Below are 19838 nucleotides of genomic sequence, written 5' to 3'. Positions count from 1 at the left end.
ACGGCCATTAGACCTACTGTTCTGGCGGTGGGCCTGAACGGCGTTTGTTAATTTCCTGCTATTTTCCCCACGCCAGCTCTTCACTTAGATACAGGATGGAATCAGATTAGATAACATGCTGGTTTATTAAAAGACACGTTTACACACAGAGTGAACCAGCATGAAGTCCTCAAGCAGCAGCAGCAAAAATCAATAAACTGCAGCTGTAACTAAAGGTAAACTGCAAGTATAAGTCCAACAGCAGCTCTGCACTATGTTCAAGTTACTAATAAATGATAATCACAATGTTCATAAACATACAGTTCATTAATTTGAAAGCAATAAATGAAAGGCTTAAATGTCACATATGTTAGTCCTGGGGCCAAGTTAAGTCTGAATTATTTGTCCTAAAGATAGAAATCAAAGAAAATCCATACAACTATATTACTTTGAGCCATAAATTACGTCACACATTTCTTTGGCCTTGTTGTGGATCCATGTCTGCTCAGTTAGCACATATTATTACGGTCTGGATTTAAATGTAGATTTGCCATCTAAACATTAAATCCGTAAATCTTTTTATGTGGCAGTAGTGGAAATTAGTCATTGCCAACATCTGTTGTGTTGTGTTTTCAGAATGATGGAGACAGAAAACAATTACATTCAAAATATGATGCATGATTTTTTTTTTTTTGGGCAACTTTCATGTTTTTCCCCAAATGATGTACAAATGTCTTGATACAGTAAACAGTATATAATATAAAATAATAATATCAACTTAAATTGGGATTAAGCCTAGAATGTTTACAGTGTCTTCCTCCACCCCTGGTACAGACCGCTGTAAAAGTGTGAAATGTGGGATCTTTAATATTCCATTAGTATGTCATGTAAAAACATTGAGCAGAGGACAGGTACAAACATTACACAACAGGTGAGGAACAGGGGGTTAATAGGGGCCAGCCCTGCGAATCTGAATGCGCTTTCCTGAATTCATTCTGCGCGTCTTCACCGTGCGTTACGGTTTTTCGTTTCACACCCGGAAGCACTGCACGCTCTCCCGCACTTTGGCTGCCGCCTCTCTACCGCCTTCTTCTGGCACACGGGAGTTTAGCTTGTGGCTCCGCTGCTTTAACTTATTGACGTTAACTGTTCACTGATAATCGATTGCGGGTTTAGGAAAAACGAACTCGGAGGTTGTTTGTTTTTTTTCTCTTTTCGCGGCACTGTATGTGAGCGGAGGACTGAGTGACGCGTCCACAGAGCGCAGTCCCCATCCGCGGCGTCAATTCAGTGACATTGACTCATCGCTGGTGTTGTGCACAAGTTCATGTGTGTGCACCAACGCGGTGGCCTCAGCGACAATGAGCGAATACTTCAGCCTGTCGGACTGCGATGTTATCGGCTTCGACTTGGACCACACGCTCTGCCGCTACCATCTGAAGGAGACCTCCAGGGTGAGTGTGTGTGTGTGTGTGCGCAGCGCGGGGCAGGCAGCTAGCTCCAATACATAACCGTACGGTGGCCGTGACGCTTCGATCAGCAAAACATCTGGATTAAAAATAGCTCGGAGCTGTCAATAACCCCTCCACGGTCACTTGTCAGTTCAGCCCCGCCGTTATGAAACATATTGTGGCTGATGATGCTCATGAGTTTTGGTTGAAGGTACATGTGTGTGTGTGTGTGTGTGTGTGTGTGTGTGTGTGTGTGTGTGTGTGCAGGATGATGCTCCTGATGCTGCAGTCACTCTGCGTGACTCACAGGTTGAACGTCGGCGGTGATGCTCATACATGTCTTTAAATCCTCTGAGGCCTGTTGGCAGCCAGCAGCTCCTCGTATCATCTTGCGTTTTCTATAATTAGGACAGTCGCAGCGCGCACAGGGATGGACTGTGACACTGGGTGACAAATAAATAAATCACTGCTAATCATTACGGTCTGTTTTGATCAGACATGCTCTCTCTTGTCCCATCATGTCACATGTATGTCCACTCATCCTGTCAGTGCAGTAGCATAGGATAGTGAACCCCAAATGCATGACCCAGTAAGGGAATTCTTAGTTTACTAATACTGATATCGTTTTTGATTAATTGATTGTTTTTTAGATGCAGTCACCTAAAGATTTCTCTTAAAATTCAATGTATGTTAAGGGCCAACACATATTCCGAAATCTTGGCATATGGTTTGATAGTAATCTCAGTTTGAGCTTCTACAATCATGTTTTTACCATCTTAGAGATATTTCTAAAATATGATCTTTTTTTTAAGCTTTTATAGACACAGAGACTATTTTACATCCCTTCATTTCTTCACATTACTGCAACAGTCTCTTTTACTTGTGTCAATCAGAAATCTATTGATTGTCTCCAGACTGTACAGAACTCTGCTGCCACATCTTCCCTGATTTATCCTCCTTACACTGGCTCCCAGTATGTTTCAGAATAGATTTTAAGATATTATTGATTACTTTTACAGCTCTCCGTTCGCCTTTCTCCTGGTTACATCTCTGACCTATCAGTTCAATACGCACCAGTGCGCACCCTGAGATCCTCAGGTGAAGGTCTTCTCTGGAACGATCTGCCTGAGGAAATCAGGTCGGCTGAGTCTGTGACCTCTTTAAAGATTCCTCTTAAAACTTTATCGGAGAGCTTTTCCTGGTTTTAATTCTACATTAATTATTTTTATTTCTCTTAAAATTAGCTCGTTATTGGTTTTTATATTCCCAATTGTTTTAATTGTTCTATCTGTTTCTTCTCTTTGAAATCTATCAGATTTGATTTTTTGCTGTCCTTGACAAGCACTTTGTAATGTAGTTTTTGAAAAGTGCTCTATAGATAAAGATTATTATTATTATTATCATCATTCCTAAATGAATATTATTTGTGATTAATAATAACTAGATAAAGAAACAGATAAAGTTATCAACTAGCTGGTGAACATAGTGGAGTTTTTAGCAGCTAAGCTAACAAAAACAGGGCTATTATTGGAGTAAATTTTGGACATTTTCCTAAATTAATTCTAATTGCTCCATGTGTAAAAAAAAGAAAGAAAGAAGGAAACTGTTTACTAATACATTTGCCATAACAATTGTTGTTGTGTTTTAACCTAAAGGGGTAAAAAGTAAGGCAACTTTAAAGATACACTCCAAGTATAATAGTATAACAACCAAATTCCCACATTTCCTTGCTGATGCGTTGAAACTCAACCAGTCTGGTGAGTGATGTTATTTCCTCTTTGTGTTTGCAGCTCATCTATGAGAGCTTTGCCAGGTACCTGGTGGAGCATAAAGGCTATGACAAGGACCTCCTGAACCTGACCCCGGCTACCTGGGATTTCTGGTGAGTCAGCAGCAGCAGTTTCCCACAGTATAAAGGGGAACAATGACACACAGGTGTAATGAATACCGGTTTCTCTTACAGGGATGTTAGGGATATATTAATGTAATACCTGTGGCTATGTTTCTTAAAGAGAGGTGAAACGTTATCCCTTGAGGTTTGGGTTTTAATCAGATTTAATGTTTTAAATTTAAAGATGTAAAAACTTTTTTTTATGGTGACCATGATACATACTAAAGCAGGACATTATACGGTGTTAAAACAAACCAACTACGTAACGAGTACACGGTTTCTAACCCACCTAAAATCTTTCAGTTCTGTTGTTTCTTATCACATATACACTCTGGATTTTGTGTCTAGTTTTAAAGGACTAGTGGTGGATCTGGAGGATGGAAACCTCGTGAAGCTTGCTGAAGACGGAACTGTCTTGCGGTACGCTCTGCTCTTCCTGCATGAAATCCATTTTGATCTGCCTCCCAGGACACACATCTTCACTCTCTTTGTACAGCTTGTCATTGCTTTCACAGACCTTTTTAATGTGGGATGATAATCAATAAGTATTATTCTATTCTATTTCTTGCTTTTTTTTTTTTTTATAGAGCGACACATGGAACCAATGACCTCAGCGCAGAAGAGATCATCAAACATTATGGTCCCAAAAGGGAGTGGAAGCACTTCAGCAGCCTCAATACCTCCTTCACAAGATCTGGTGTGATGTCTATACCCATCTTTAATAACTGTAGCTGTATGCTTTCACTAGATTCCTAACTGATACTGATACTTTTATTTTGGTCTTTGCAGCAAATTACTATTACTATGACAACTACTTTGATCTACCCGGGGCTCTTCTCTGTGGACGAGTTGTGGATATGTTGCATAAGGTAATATTTGAGTGTGGCTTCATATTAATGGTTGATATTTTCATGTGGAAAAACATATTAAAAATTGTAACTTTTTAACGTTTGTGTGAACAGCGAGGAAATGAGGTGAATTCGGACTTTTGGAAAGACATGGTTGCGGCCATTGATCACAATTACAACACATCTGCATTCAAAGGTAAGCTTTTGCTCATTTCTGATGACTTCTTGTCGAGGACCGGTTCTGTAAGGAATGACAATACACACAAGACACAGAGATTATTTTTCTTTTTCAGTCTAGAACTTTTATTCTGTGTTTTGGTCAGCAAGTGGTACATAACTTAACACATCCAATGGGACATAGTTGTTTGGAAAAAAAAATGCAGTTTGAATTTCTCATTCTGTGTTTTTTTTTTTTTTTTGCTGGTCACAGTGCTTGTGAGAATGTGCTGATCTCTGATAACATATAGTACAACAGTTTTGTGTGTCTTTTGTATGTATATTACAGGAAAATTCTTAAACAACAGACATTAATAAAAACGAACACAAGTACAAGACGTGCTGTAAATGTTACAGGCAGTTGTAGAGCACCACTTAAAACATTTCCGATATGGTTTCATGTTTCTTAAAATTGCCAATGCACACACAAGATGAACTGGGGAGCGGGATCAATTTGAACCATGTGTTTTTACATTTTAGTCAGCATTAATACCTCTGTTTGTCAAATCATTTGTTAGCAAAACCTTTTCAAGATTTGAATGAGGCAGTTAAACTTGCAAAATTTACAACCATACTTTTTCCTTAATTTACCATCTCAATTTGGAATTTTGTAAACTGATCTATTTCTCTGAGTAGTTCAATGATTGTAAGGTTTTGAGGTTTATTTGGATTTGTGAAATCACGTTGAGGCAATCAAGAACCCAGAGAAAGCGCAGTGAACATTATCTGCGGCAAATATACCATTACTCTCCTCATCAGGGACCTGGATATAGACTCTGTCACCGGGATGCAGCATAAGAACAGTACTGCCTGACATCTGATCCAGGAAGCCCTTGTTGTACTCATCATAGGTGAAAACAACTGGCTCTTCGTTTTTGTAGAGGGCCACCAATGCATTAGCACCATTGACATGGATATGATAGCTGAAATAGTAGAGGCCTGGGATCTGGCAGGTGAACACACCACTGTGGGGGTCATAATGGTTCTCCCCATTGTACAGAACCTGAGCGAACTGAATAGGAGTAGCAGATGGGGGGTAGGCGGTGGTCAGCACAGCACTGAAGGCAGACATGGGGGCCTTCATCATCTCATGAGACATCACAACCTCGTGGGACTTGATTGGCATGCTCTTCTCATGGTGGTAGACCACCTCTCCTGGTGGGCCAGGTGGACCGGGAGGACCGGCAGAGCCTGGAAGACCATCGTGACCTCTGGCACCTGGAATTCCAGGTGCACCCTGAGGACCACTAACGCCCTTAGCTGTTAAGCCAGCTGGACCAGGTGCGCCTGGCATACCTGGGTGGCCCTTAGGTCCAGGGGCACCGGATTGACCGGGTGCTCCAGCTGGTCCCATGGGTCCTGGTCTTCCATTCTCACCACTTTTTCCTGGTGCTCCTGGGCCACCTGTGTGTCCTTTTAGTCCTGGGGCGCCATTTGAACCTGGGATTCCTGGGGCACCGGTGTGGCCTTGAGAACCCTTTGGACCCTGAGGACCATTGTGACCTGGAATTCCTGAAGGACCTACTGCCCCAGGGACACCTGGTTTTCCAGTGAAACCCTGAGCTCCCTGGTCACCCTTGGTTCCCCTTGGGCCTGGTGCACCAACCATACCAATGTCGCCTTTGGGTCCTGTTGGGCCTCCCTCACCCTGGAATCCTCTTGCACCCTGTGGACCAGCTGGGCCAATAGGACCAGGAGCGCCTGGCTGACCAGTATAACCAGTTGGACCTGGCTCTCCCTTTTGACCAGTGGTTCCTGGAGTACCAGGGGATCCTCTGCTGCCTGGTATTCCAGGCTCTCCTGTTTTGCCAACACCTGGCATGCCAGGGGAGCCTGGCTGACCAGATGGACCCTGTGGACCTTTAGCCCCCATAGGTCCAGGCATACCTGGTGTACCATTCTGGCCTGGTTTTCCTGTTGCTCCTACGCCTGGAGCCCCAGTGTGACCCTTTGGCCCTGTCATACCCATTGGCCCAGAAGCACCATCCCTTCCTGGCATGCCAGACTTGCCAGGTTCTCCAGGATAGCCAGTGGCACCAGGTTTACCAACTCCAGGTTTACCTGGCATACCAGATGGACCCATTGGTCCGACTGCGCCTGGTGCTCCTTGAACCCCAGGAACCCCAATACCTCTCTCTCCTTTGGAGCCAGGAAGACCAGGAATACCAGGATGTCCCTTCAGGCCAGGCTCTCCTCTTGGTCCCATTGCTCCAGGAATGCCAGATGGTCCAGGTTTTCCAACAGAAGAGAATCCTGCAGGTCCAGGTGTTCCAGGTGTGCCAGGTGCACCTCTGGGACCCATTGGTCCAGTTGAGCCAGGTGCACCTCTATCACCAGGGATGCCAGGGGTACCTGGTTTTCCAGGGCCACCTGGGCCACCAGGTTTACCTGCTTGAGAGTAGCCAGCAGGTCCAGGAGGTCCTGGTGGTCCTTGTGGTCCAGTATGTCCTACGCCACTCTTTCCAGGAGGTCCAGGTGGTCCCATTGGTCCTGGTTCACCTGGAGGCCCTTGAGCACCTTGCTCACCTGCAACAACTAAGGGAATACAGAAATACAGATACATGTGATACAATTATTTCGGTAATATGATGCACAGGTTGTAATGTGACAGGTATCTTTGTTAGATCAATAACTGTCTGTTTTACTGAATCATGAGCTTTGATGTAAAAAGGGTACTGCACAGCATCCCACATGATGTTGTAGGATATTAACGATACACATACAAGCATACAACAATTGATGCAGACATTAAGATATGCTTAGTTCTCCCCAAGGAAATGAGGAAGGAAATGATCAAGAAATGGCTTCATCTTGAAGCATTTCTCTGCACATTCTCTGACTCTCGTGCCTTTGAAATGCACTTCATAGGATGCCTCCATGGTCCTTGAATAACCCAGAGTCTGGTACTCTACTCTGTAAGACAACAAACTGCCTCAAAGCACCCCTCCCTATGATTGTGGGGATGGGTTGTGAGGACAGCACTCCCTTTTTTCCCCAGTTTAGTCTTAACAGCACCACTGGTCTGAGGTGATGCTCTCACCAAGCTTACGTCTACTGACATGGGACCTAGTACACCAGCTTCTGTACATTTCAGTTCAATTTGCCCGCACTATGCTGCACCCTTTAATTTCCTGCACTGCCCATGGCCATGAATGTATAGCTAGTGGTCTGAGAGTTTTCAACAACACCTTGATGCATTTCCTGCCACATAGCATAGAGTTTATGGGCAAGGTCAAATGAATGTATGGGTTTGCACTAAACTGGCATATAAACTCAAGGTATTGCTCACTAGTCTATATTTATCACTAAAGTGATACATAGGATAAACAAACATTTTTAAGACTTACAGGAACTTTTTATTTAATTTTATTTGATTTATTTGTTAATATAAATTAGCATACATTTTGCAAGTTAGCCTAAGGCTAATTACTATAGCACAAATTATATTAAACTTGTCTTTAATTTCTGTTCAGTCTTTGAGAATATATTTTAAAGCCGATTCATGTATAAATTGGTCGCTATAATAAGAATGTAGGCAGGACTTTGGTATTGCAATAAAAAAATGTAATAAAAAAAACTCAAAATTAATCTACCAGGGCTTTAACATTAAAAAGACATATAGAATAGAGTTTAGGAACTATTCTTATCTTTGAACAGTGCACAAACAGCATCTGTGTCAAAGTTGCTATCACATTCCTTCATGCGCCATAATTCTGGATGCGTCATTGATCCGTCAAAGCAACAAATCCGGTAGTGTTGGCCTCTCTTTTGAAATGGTGTTTAGAGATGAAAATTCTTTGTCAAAGGCTGTCATTTTCAAACCACATAAGGCAGTGCCCGAAACCCCACAGGGGAATTTTGTGCCAGAACTGGACCTAGTGGCAGCCAGGAACACCACAAACTGGAGGTGAGGATGGTGGCCACAGGAACTGACCCAGGAGCTGAACCATATGTGACCTTCAAAGTACTATTGCACTCATATTTAGTATATTACATAATATCCATTCAGTTTGGTTGTTTGTGAGTCTTTTTTTTTTTCGTAATCCTTCTGTTGTTTGTATTTTGGAAAAATTAGCTTCATTATCTCGCCGGCAGAGTGATTTACTGCTTGAACTTGACAGAGTGTTTCTCTCCAGTCTGTGTTGTTTTTTTAAATGCTTATTGTGTGGTGTGATTTTAATACCACAAGGCAGTTTGTTAGGGCGTGCCTGCAACGTGGTAACAACATCTGTTTTGGAGATCTGACAGATTTTAGCTCTCATTGTCAACTTTCTCCTCTATTTTTATATTTTTATGCGGAGGCTCACAGTCGAACCACATCAGAACCCCTTCAAAAACAAAACTGGAGAAATAAATTCTCAACTGTTGAATCAAAATTGGAATCATCGTTAAATTATGGTTTTAGTTCTGAAACGGTCTCATACATCACCCTGGCAGTTACACCGTCACCACTGCTTTGGGTTTTTCTTTTATTACACATGCAAAAGTAGTATTTATTTAGAGCACAAGTGCTCTTTTACTGCTATACCCCACCTCACAGTTATATACAGATCTACGCATTCACAGCAGTTCACAACACCTCAACCCACAGCCCTGTGCTCTCAGCCAATGAGACGCAGCACTGGACCTGGTGGGGTGAGCACCTTGATGACAGTTAATGAAGGAGGGTGTTGCCAGGCTGCGGAGTGTTGATGATAATGATGATGAGGATGATGACTTGAATTTGCAGTTAATTAAGAAATTTGCTGTTGATGAAAAAGGCTGCTGTATTTATGAGATTCACATTTTCAGATTAGTAATTTCAAATTATGGGAGTAATTTGATTTGACCGAATTACAGTTTAGAGTCATGCAATTGTAGGTTTTAACTCTATATTTCATGCATAGACTTGATTTAAACATCTTTGAGTGGGAGCCTGCACGAGTTATAGTTAAGTCTGTAAACATATATCCAATAAATTCCCGCAGACGTGTAATTTTGAAGTGTTTTCTGATGCAGTTTCACTTGTTTAGGTTTGTTTTAACTTTTAAGCAGAAACTGATGGATTATGGAGCCGAGGAGCTCTGAATGCAGCCTGCAGTGATATGAACTGAACAATGGGCTTCACAGGTGTTTAAATATTATACTAAAAATATATAGATGCAGGAATTTTGTTGTGAGCCTGCTTATTTAACCCAGTTGAATCGGAACCATCTTTATTTATAATAATTGCAGCATTGCTCTTTTTAGGATTAAGAATTGTCACTAGTTTTTACACAAACAGCTCTTGTGTGAAAAGTCATATGCGACTCACCATGACTCTTGACGGGGTAGTGTGCCTTGGCTACTTTTGGCACGTGGTAGTACCTATCAGGGGTCGCCTCAGCCAAAGCTAGGAGGACGAGGAGAACGCTGGTTACCCTCAGGTCCATCTTGTGAAGCCAAACCTGCAAAGACAAAAATTTGTTTATGAGAAGAAGAAGAAGAAGAAGAAGAAGTAGTGTTGCTCTTTGTCTCTAATGACATTCAACAAGCAAAGGACCATGCATGATGCATCTGAGTGGCACAGTGCACATGTTGCTGCACTTGTCTCACACTCATCATGCATCAAGTTAATTGAGGAGTTTAGCTGCAAGATAAATGTCAAAATCTTTCATTTCTAATTTAAAAAATGATCCCTAACATCTCTGTCAACAGATTATTTTTTCATGCTCCAAAGTTCTCACAAAAGGGAAAGATTCTGTCCCAGTGTGAATGCAGCACTAGCACATGGCTCATTACACTTGTTACAGCAGCAACCGGCAGCCGACCCACCTCTCAGTGAGAGCCAGGCTGCAGCTGGGATTTCCCCACTACACTAACCTGAAATCAGGAAGAAAAAAAAGGCAACTTACCGTGATGGTTTACGCTCCAAAGAAACAGTCAGGGGGGGTCGGGAGGCTGCTGTCCCAATACCTTGCTGTTATATCCTTTAGTTTGTGGAGCCTGTCTGTCTGAGTGGCAGCTGCTGCTTCCCAGGGCACTGGGCTCAAGGTATTTATACTGAGCCACTCTTCCAGCATCGTGTAGGATCTACCTCGCGTGGAAGGCCCCTCCCTGCTCTGATGTCATCTTTAATGATGGGTGCCATGTCCTCAGGAGGCATGTCACTTCAGGGTGATGCCCCCCCCTTTCTTCATGTGGTTCTCTCTGTCTGCAGCAGTGAGGGGGATTCCTGTCAGATCCCTATTTTCATAAGTTCATTTCTCGATTCATCTCATTTGTTTGACCTGTAGTTCATTCTGTGGCAGATCTTAAAACTGACATTTATTCCATTTTACATCTGACACCTTAATCACTGTTTGCACTTTTTCGACAAACAGCCTGGTGTTTCTTTTTTTGAACATTTTTAGCTGCTCAAACATAGGTGTTTTTTCTTTTTTTTTTCAGTCTAAAGACATGAAGTAATTGACTAAGAGAGTGTTTTTCTGGAAAAGTAAAGACTGTGTGAGACTGACAATATTTTTCTCCGGTCTGAAGACAGTGAGGTTGTGGTAGAGGTCATGCACCAAATGGCTGTTTTCACTAAGTTTTGGTTAAATCTGAAACGACACACAGCTTTTAATAGATGCTGGAAAGTTGTAGCGTCTTTTTTAAAATCTCCAAATTCTGGGTTTGAAAGATGTTGTTCACAAATATAAATCCATTTCTAAACCTGCAACCGGCTTGATTATTTGTCTAGAGATTTAAATTCCACCTCATGATGATGTCTGCATGTTGTCTTTGATGAACTGGCATGTGGTTACCTGCACTGACCCACAGTTGCAGCTTTAAGCCAGCAGGAGGCAGAAGTGAGGTTTCAAGCCGCTTCACACTGCGAGGAGCCTCTGGTCTGCAGCTCACACTCACACAGTGGCAGCAGTAGAGGAGCTCGGAGCACAGATATAGATGTATTGATATAGGTCAGAGCTGAACAGTTAATCGAAATTGCAATACGGCCAAGTTCAATTTTCAGGAGGAGCTTAAATGAGACATTGTGGTGCTACAGAGATAACCCCCCATCTATTTGTTTCTGTGACAGCGAATTGCAAAAATTGCCATTCCCACTGTAATCGTGCCTCATATTGCAATCGTTCTGCTGTAATATAGTTCTACTTGAGGAGTGAGTGAATAAATACCATCCTCTGATCCAGCGTTTTACGAATCTCCAGCAGGTGTTTTTTTTTTATACATTAAAATAGTTAATAAAGGTGTTAAAAAAAAGCCTGAAACAATAGAATCTAATAGGGAAATGATTCTGTGCTCCGAATTCTGATGCCCAAATTAGAGTAGGTCTTTGAGACTCATATATTAATATCTGCTGTGTGGAAAAAAAGATTTTTCTTTTTCTACATAAACCTATGTAATGGTACAACACTGTTAAACTAAACTGTGTTACAAAATGCCTAATAATGATGCATACAGTTATCTACTATTGGCTTCTACGATGACCTTACCAATTCATTACTGGTCTCTAATTCATGGTGAAGAAAACAAACGCATCAAAAACGGTTAAAAATTAAACCTGAAAGACAAAGTAAAATGAAAAATGCATTTTTCAAAGTTTTCTTTTTTTTTTTTTTTGTATCTTTTATATCAAAATTTTTCTCTTCTCTATAAAACATAAAAATATTTTTGATGGCTCATGTTGAACTCATAAACTCAGCCACATGTGATTTTGGGTGCTAGCTAACCGCACGTATCACATAAAACTGAACTTGTTGGCTAGTGAGGGCAGCTAGCAAAACAGCACCATAGTAGGAAGTGAATGTTTCACTGAGACTTTAAATAAACTATGTTTTAAAATGTTTTAAAACAAAATTATAAAATAATTACAAACAGATAAAAAATGTGTAAACACTCCTTCCATTGTTTTTCTTCTCGAATTAAGGTGGAAAAGATTGGGAACCACTGAGTTAGACATTTTGGGTAACATCTTTATTTGCTTTCTTGAAAACAGTTAAATGAGAATATTGACACCACTCTCATGTCTGGACACTAAATATGAACTTACAAGCAGCCAGTTAGCTTAGCTTAGCTTAGCTTAGCTTAGCTTAGCTTAGCAGAAGGTCGGGGGAAACGGCCGGTCTGACTTGTCACAAAATCCACCTTACAGCATCTTTAAAGTTGATTGATTAATTGACATGTTACATATTGTTTGTTTAATTCAAAACACAAGTGTTAAAAATGACATGTTGTAGTTCTGTGGGAGTTTATGCGTCAGACTGTTTCTTGGCCATCCCCAATCTCAAGTTATTGTATGAAGTTTGATATTCAATTCACAGTGAATGTCTTTATATGTTGCTGTATATTTACTGTTTTCAGATGCTCAGACCGAACAGCAACGCAAGCAAAAATACATGAAATATGGAACAATCACAGCTACTTCCAGGATAGCTCATAGATTTAAAAAAAAAAAAAGCTAAATTAACATGATATTCTTGCTGTAATACCCACAAATCTCAGTGTTTTATTTTATTTTGAGTCTCTTTAAACAAGAGAAAAAAATTCTACCAATTCAATGAGGATACCTTACATTTGTTTCAAAATAAGATGAGACTTCATTGATCTCCAGAAAGGAAATTCACAAAGAAAATACAAGAAGAGAAGAAAATAAAAAGTTATTTTGATGGTTGAACGAGATATAAATTTTGTTTGCATAGCAACAAGGATTAAACATTGTGATCTTCATCAGCCTTAAATCTACAGTCTTGATTGGTGCAGCCACTGTGTAATAGATCTGTGGTTTTTTTCCCTCTGCCCATATCATTTAAACTGCCAACGTCGCAGCAGCCGCAGATGAGCCGTGGGCATCTTTTGGTAAACTCTTTGAATTAAATGACAGAGTAGTGTGGGGGGTGGAGTCGACATTTAACAACTTTCTAAGCTGCAGATATGCCATTGCATCTCACCATGAAAGTGGCTGTGACCGCAGTGAGGCATGGCTGCCTTCATTTCATTTAGATCGTTTTTCTTTTTTTTTACTTTTTCCTTTTTTTTTTTATCCGGTGTGTCAGAATTAATGCCTCCTGAACTAAATCTGGCCATTGTGAGGTTTAATGTAAACGGCTACTTAGATTCAATCGCTGCTTCTCGGTAGGTTTGTGCTGTGTACGGCAAAAAGGCAATCACAGTTCATAAACATGTAATTAGGAGGGGAGATGAACTGTATGGAATGCAACACTGACAAGAGTATGATATGGACTCGTCCTCGTTCCCTCTTCGCCCCGAGGGGCAGGGTGGGTGGTATTTCTGGGAAGGGTCTGCTGTAACCATTGTTTTGCCCCTCCCAACATCTTAACGTGCTACTGCTGCACTTTCAGACGTGACTTAATGCTCCTTCAGTGGCTTTAATTACCTCTGGTGATGACGGCTTGTCCCCCAACATGCTCAGCCTCTGTTTTCCACATTATCTTGATAAACCTATAAAAACACAAAGTCACATCTGATTTTTGCAGCTTTGCATATTGTATTTGTGATTTGTAGTCATATGGTGTTTATCTAAACTTAACTGCTTTTCTACATTTTCAACTTGTTAATTAATGATTCAGTTTATTTTTCAGACCCAGGCTGGTTATAGATTGATGTTAATTGTAAACTACTGCCTTTTTGAATTGTTCTGAAGATTTCCAATTAAATGATTGTGTTATTAGACAATACAAGAACTTTGCCTAAATACAAATCAGTTTAAAAATTCTGTTTAAAAAGTATTTAAATTGGTAAATATATATTTAAAAAAAATAAACAAAGCTATGGATATGAACAGACACTCCATGTCAGTTTTTACCATTTGGCAGTTTTCAATGCATTTCAGTCAAAAAAGTGTTGTGGTTTGGTAAATAGCCCTGTCTCTGTTTTACATAGTATTGTATTGGTAACATACAGGCCAGTAGACCCACATATGCTAAAAAAAAGGGGCAACTTTTAACTGTCATCTAACATATAATTAAAAAACACATAATTCTTCACCACTGCTTTGTTTCTAGAAGGGATGTACAATATAGATGTTTTATCCGTATTTATTTGTATATTTCCGTTGTTGGACAGTCCTGTCTCCGTTTGGCTCCAGAGATTTGAGGATGCCATGGTGTCTGAGAGAGAGAGAGAGGAGAAAATAATTGCAGGTTGATGTACCTAAGCAAGCAGGGAAGAGTGGAAAGCAGCAGCTAAAGATAGAGTGTTTGAGATGGGAAGTGACGGTGGCTCAGATTTAACGTTTTAATAAACCAAATGTGCCACTAAGAGGCACTTAGAGCTTTATGAATGGAAGGACTGAAGCTTGACCTCCTGGCTGTGTGTTGGCTGCAATTACAGGGACCCAAACACAAAAATCATGGTTGGAAGTTTGACCAACCTGAGGCCGACTGTAATTCAGAATAGCAACCAAAAGCCCTCACTGCATCCATCTGGATTTTCTTTTTCTTTTTTCAGCTCGACAAGATCTCGCCCAAGTCATTATAAAATTATGGAAAGGCTGGTCTCATGAGAAAAAGAATTAAAGCCAGAGACGCTGAATTTTTCGGGTTACCAAATCAGATTTTGCCCTCATTTTAGGATTTATTTTAGGAGCAGGTAATGGGTTACTTTAAAGCCAATTATCTAAATCAAAGCTGAGTAAGTGCTATAATGACCAGTACTTTTCATTTTTACTGCACCTCCCACACCAGCTCATAATCATCCGCTTTTACAGGTGTGGTATCGCAATCTGTCAATTCCAGCATCTCAAGAAAATCCTTAATGCTTCTACAGAATCACACATCTTAGTCTTTGATACGTTACGATATGTTGCACATATTACCAGCCTGCCTGGGATTGAAACTACAGAGACTCTAAACGTACAAATGGCAGTAAGAGATTATTAGACGAGTCAAAAATATAACTGATAACATCAATAAATAAGACTTAAATAATTAAAATGGAGAATAAAAACAAACACAAAACTTTGCTTTTCTGTTGAACTCCAATAATTTGGATAAAAAAGAAAAGTTTAGCTTCACTAGTTGATTTTACCTGATAAGCAAGTGAAACCTTTGCAACAGTAGCTTAAAAATTTTAGCCTGAAAGCTAATGATACCAAAGTTAGCAAGCTAACACTACTTAAAGTTTAGTATATTTGTCATTACAAGAAAGGAGACATTAACAAACACACCTACAAAAGGTCAATGATATGGATACAAACACACATTTCCATTGTGGTCTTTGATGAAGACAGTATTTAAAGAGACATGCGTTCAAAGGACCAGTGTGTAGGATTTAGCGGCATCTAGCTGTGAGCTTGCAGAATGCAACCAACTAATACCCCCCCCACCCCTCCTTTTCCAAGTGTGTAGGAGAACGTACGTGGCCTTCAGGTAACATAAAACACCCGCTGTAGATATGAAAATGGTTCTTAGATTCAGGTGATGATACACTAATGAAAGCATCATATTCCACTTCCACAAAAGACTTTGTATATAGTCTCTGTTTAGATGTGTATTGCCTTGTAGGTGTGATTTCAACTTGAAGTAAATAGGACTTGCATGTGTGGCAGGGGCAGCCTTTTAAACGTTTCACATTTTTGACTGTTAATTATAGTGCCACCATTGGGCCGATTGGGATCATATTTTTTGTGAAGCATTTGCACATCATTTCTAATTATGGTGCCAACTTTCGCGTCTCTGGCTCGTTCCAGCTCACTTCAAATTGACAAAACACTTGTATACCAAATTTAGTGTATTTAAAGTCAAAATTCTAAAAGTTCTATTCATTTTACTCTTTTCACGTTAAGCTAATTAGCAAAAAAAAAATCCATTATAGCGAACTTGTTCAGTCCAGGAGGCTTTTTTGTAGAGCACATTGAGCTGGACTTGTGTGTCAAATTCCAAGCCAATCAGACCAACGTTGTGAGGGGTGTGGCCTCTCCGAAATTGGCCTTAACTACACCGCCATCATGTGGCGGATTGAGCTCATATTTCTTGGGAAGCTGATTTTCAGTCATTGTGTCAAGTTTAAATGTTTATAGCTCCTTCCAGCTCAATCTGGCAGAAAAATAATAAACCTGAGCAAAAACAACAGGGTTCTACTCCTACGGGGTAAAGATAAGGCTTTTTGTCGACTCTGCAAGAAGCAGCTCCCTTACTCTACAACTCCAACAAGATATATTTCTTCTGTGATACTCGTGAAGTGACATGTTTGCCAACTGAAGGGTCACTGAGCGCTACATGGTGTTGGTCCACCCAGGCGTCGGAAACAAGTCTGTGTTACAATGTGTGTCTACAAGCTTTATGTATAAGATTCCGCATCATCTGTAAACCCCATCAAGCTTTTACCATCTGCTCCTTTGGTTTCGGCACCGGGAACTTATCCAATGTACAGGATTTCACTATCCCTTCATTGTGCATGTCCCTGCTCACATTCGTTCCCCTGGTCCTCCAGTGTCACTGGGACGCAGACTCGGGCCTGTTGCTGACTGACTGTGGAGCTGGTGTTAGTGGTGAGAAAAAAGGGTGTTGGAGGCCAAACCCAACATCTTAAACAGCTACAACACTATTATGTTGATGTTTTTCTGGAAGGAGCGCCGGTGTTTACAAAATTACGCAGAGCTCAAAATAATTATGGTGGACAAAGACAAAAATGGAACGAACGACACTGACAGCTCCTGCAGACATCCGAGGCAAACATGTTTAAACGTCATCTGTACACTTTTTATTCGTTTTGAGAGACTATGGAAACTTTAAAATGAGGGACACTGAAGATGAAAACTGTGATGGATTGAATCTCTGGTTGAGGAGCGGAGCCACGCCCACCCCCACCACAGGGTCCTTGATTCTGTCAACTGAATGCAAGGTCATTTGCCGTGTTCAGGGTTAAGTCGTGACCTTTCACAGTTTTCTAAAAAACCTGTTAGCCAGAAAGGTTGATCTTCTTTTCTTTTTTCTTTTTCCTCAGAGAGGGTTTAAGTGTTGGTTCTGCTGTGTGGTTTTTTTGTTTTTTGTTTTTTTTATGACAGACTGATGAAACACCAGTGAAATCACTACATTCAGAAGCAGGTAGACACTTTGATTGATTGACAGTGTGGGGAACCAATGAGAGCAGTCTCGATTCTTTGAACAGTGAAATAGACGAATGTGTGACGAACTGTCAAACAGACGCACCTACTCGTGTTCTGCCGGTTTCATTGACATTAATGGTCTTTGGTCTTTGTTCCATTCCTGGGGGTTTACCAGCTCAGACGTCAGATCAGACTCTATTCAGGCTCAGCTGCTTCCCTTGTTGTAGTTTTATATCTTGAAATTTAGTGTTTGGATTTGACCAGGCCTGTGTAGGCAACCAGGTTTTTTTTTTTTTTGACTTGACCTGAATTTTTAGATCTGAATTGAGCTTATTGAAATGGAGCAACTTTTGATATAAGGCACAGAACAAAAAAAAAAGTTATTGAAATTGAGTTTTGAGAATTTAATTAAAATTCAACTATAAATAAATTCAGGAAGATGGTTTTCAGACAGTTATTAAACAGCATCATTTCTTTCTTGTTTGAATGCAGGGTCTGAGGCAGTGGTTCTCAGAATGTGGTCTGTGGTCTAATTTGTGTCTGTTTAGGGTCCTTGATGTTAAAAAGTCTTGGTCAGATTTTTGACGATATAAATAAAATTGACTTTATCTGACGTTTATTATTGTGGCAGCAAGAAATCCCTTTGATACAGGACTGAACCTTCTCAAGCTCTTCACCTGTTGGCTGTTTATATTTTATTAACATACTATGAATGAACTCCTGGCACATGGACACGTCCTTTTAAGAGGTCTTTATGGTATTTTGAACCTGGTGCTTATCAGCCCCGGTGGCCTGTGTCCTAAATATACTGGAGAATGTGTGGATTTCCCTCGCCAGGCTGCTCTCCTGGCTCAGGTCTGTTGTTGTTTTTGTCGGTTTCCATTTTATTTTAGGTGTTGGGCTGGGAAAGGATCCCTGAGAACCATTCTTAGTGCGGCAGTGGGAGGAATGCGTAAGGAAGTTAAGAGGCCCTTAGCTCTTTTTTTTTTTTTTTTTCCCCCTCCAAAGAAACCCAGCATCACTCAGTCGAAATGAATAAGGAGCAAGTCACGAATAGCATTTATCTCACAAGCAGTATAAATATCTTTGTTTTGATTCCTACCACAGTTGATGAATAGATAGCACAAATGGATATGAATTTGGACGTAGTAAAAGCTATTATACCCATTAGTTGAGGCTTAAATAAGACTTAATATGCACTCCATGAGTAAATCTGAATAGAGCAAATTTGGCTAAATAGTGTTTTTCTATTTTATTTAGGATTCTGCGTCACAGCAAAGCCAACATCTGGATTTAGTGGCTAAGTGTAAGATTTTTATCTTTTTCTTTTATCTGCATTGTTGTGAAATATTTCAAATAGCTCCGCACGCCGTCTGCTGCAAAAAAAACAAACATCAAAGTATGAGTTGTTTACGGGGGTGCATGAGAAAGAACACAGTGAGGGTGTGGAAGAAGGATACAAAGCTCAGGCGCCGCAATCTTTCAGCTGTGCTAAGACATGTAAACACCGTCTGAAGGTTCCTGCTCTTCCCAAAATGGGGGCTTCATGTTCCCAAAAGTTACTGCCGGACAGTTTTATGGCCTTGAATGTTGGTGTAATTTACGGGGTATTGTGTTTAAATCCACCACTTCTTAACAAATATCAATCAGACAAGAATAGATGGATAAAGAAAAAAAAAGACTTGGTGAAAAACACAAAGACACTTTTTAAAATGTAGAGTTCAGACAAAAGCTAAAGACTAAAAGGTTCAATATGCTTCCAGTGAACTAGGTCGTATGAGGTGTTTTCTTTTGCGACCGTGTCTGATTATACTTCTTTTGAATGGTCACATTTCAAGGCGGAGCAAAGAGGAGTCTGCCTTCATTTCCTCCTCCTCTCTCCATCGCACTTCCTGTGTGATCTCTCTCCCAGAACTCTACGTCTTTAGCGTGTCTTTGTAGTCTTAATGAATTTTACAGATGGCGATAAGGTCAAACACTTTGAGGCTCTTTTCGGAAGCGTTCACGGTTTTGCACTCGTGTTGTTGGTTAGTTGAAAAGTGAAGGGAATAGTTGGTTAAAGGAAGTAAAAAAAAAAAAAAAGAGAGCCAGAGAGAAGAGGCATACATGCTCACTCACGCCGACACCTGGCGTGCAAGGGGATGCACTCACAACGTGGACGGGCTTTCTGAGGTGAATGAAATCGTCTCTAAAACCTTCAGTAGAGTCACATTTTGGTGAACTTTGACATGTGGATTCATGTTGCTGAGTAATTGTAAGCTGTCCTGACAGCGCCGAGCTTGGACGAAAAGTAGGGTGGGAAACTCCACAATGCAGGAAGTCATTATATTAGCTCTGGCGAAGACCCCGAAAACAGAGCGGGAAAACTCTTATCACATGATGTCAGAGTCAAGTCCATTTTTATTACGCCTCCGCACCGGTGACAG

The 19838-nt window shown here is 40.7% G+C and overlaps 2 protein-coding genes across 2 annotated transcripts in view; one reads left to right on the top strand and one right to left on the bottom strand.

Moving 5' to 3' along the window:
• The first annotated feature begins 1031 nt into the window (after positions 1–1031).
• Positions 1032–19838, top strand: part of nt5dc1 (5'-nucleotidase domain containing 1) — a 57257-nt gene continuing 38450 nt past the window's right edge. Inside the window, exons 1-6 of the mRNA XM_023430509.2 lie at positions 1032–1433; positions 3221–3312; positions 3670–3741; positions 3909–4018; positions 4111–4190; positions 4284–4365. Coding sequence (XP_023286277.1) covers positions 1341–1433; positions 3221–3312; positions 3670–3741; positions 3909–4018; positions 4111–4190; positions 4284–4365 — 529 coding nt within the window. The 5' untranslated portion in view covers positions 1032–1340. The remainder of the gene's footprint in view (positions 1434–3220; positions 3313–3669; positions 3742–3908; positions 4019–4110; positions 4191–4283; positions 4366–19838) is intronic.
• Positions 4446–10368, bottom strand: col10a1b (collagen, type X, alpha 1b). Its single transcript, XM_023430508.2, has 3 exons — positions 10259–10368; positions 9679–9811; positions 4446–6920 (listed from the first exon to the last, which is right to left on the bottom strand). Exons 2-3 carry the CDS (start codon positions 9794–9796, stop codon positions 5065–5067), a joined length of 1974 nt encoding a protein of 657 aa, XP_023286276.1. The 5' UTR covers positions 9797–9811; positions 10259–10368; the 3' UTR covers positions 4446–5064.

Source organism: Seriola lalandi, unplaced genomic scaffold (genome assembly GCF_002814215.2).
Source record: "Seriola lalandi dorsalis isolate HSWRI2012SDOR001 ecotype SW California unplaced genomic scaffold, Sedor1 jcf7180002054906, whole genome shotgun sequence".
NCBI lineage: Eukaryota > Metazoa > Chordata > Actinopteri > Carangiformes > Carangidae > Seriola > Seriola lalandi.
The sequence above is the reverse complement of the archived record's forward strand: the minus strand, read 5'-3'. Positions and strand labels throughout refer to the sequence as shown.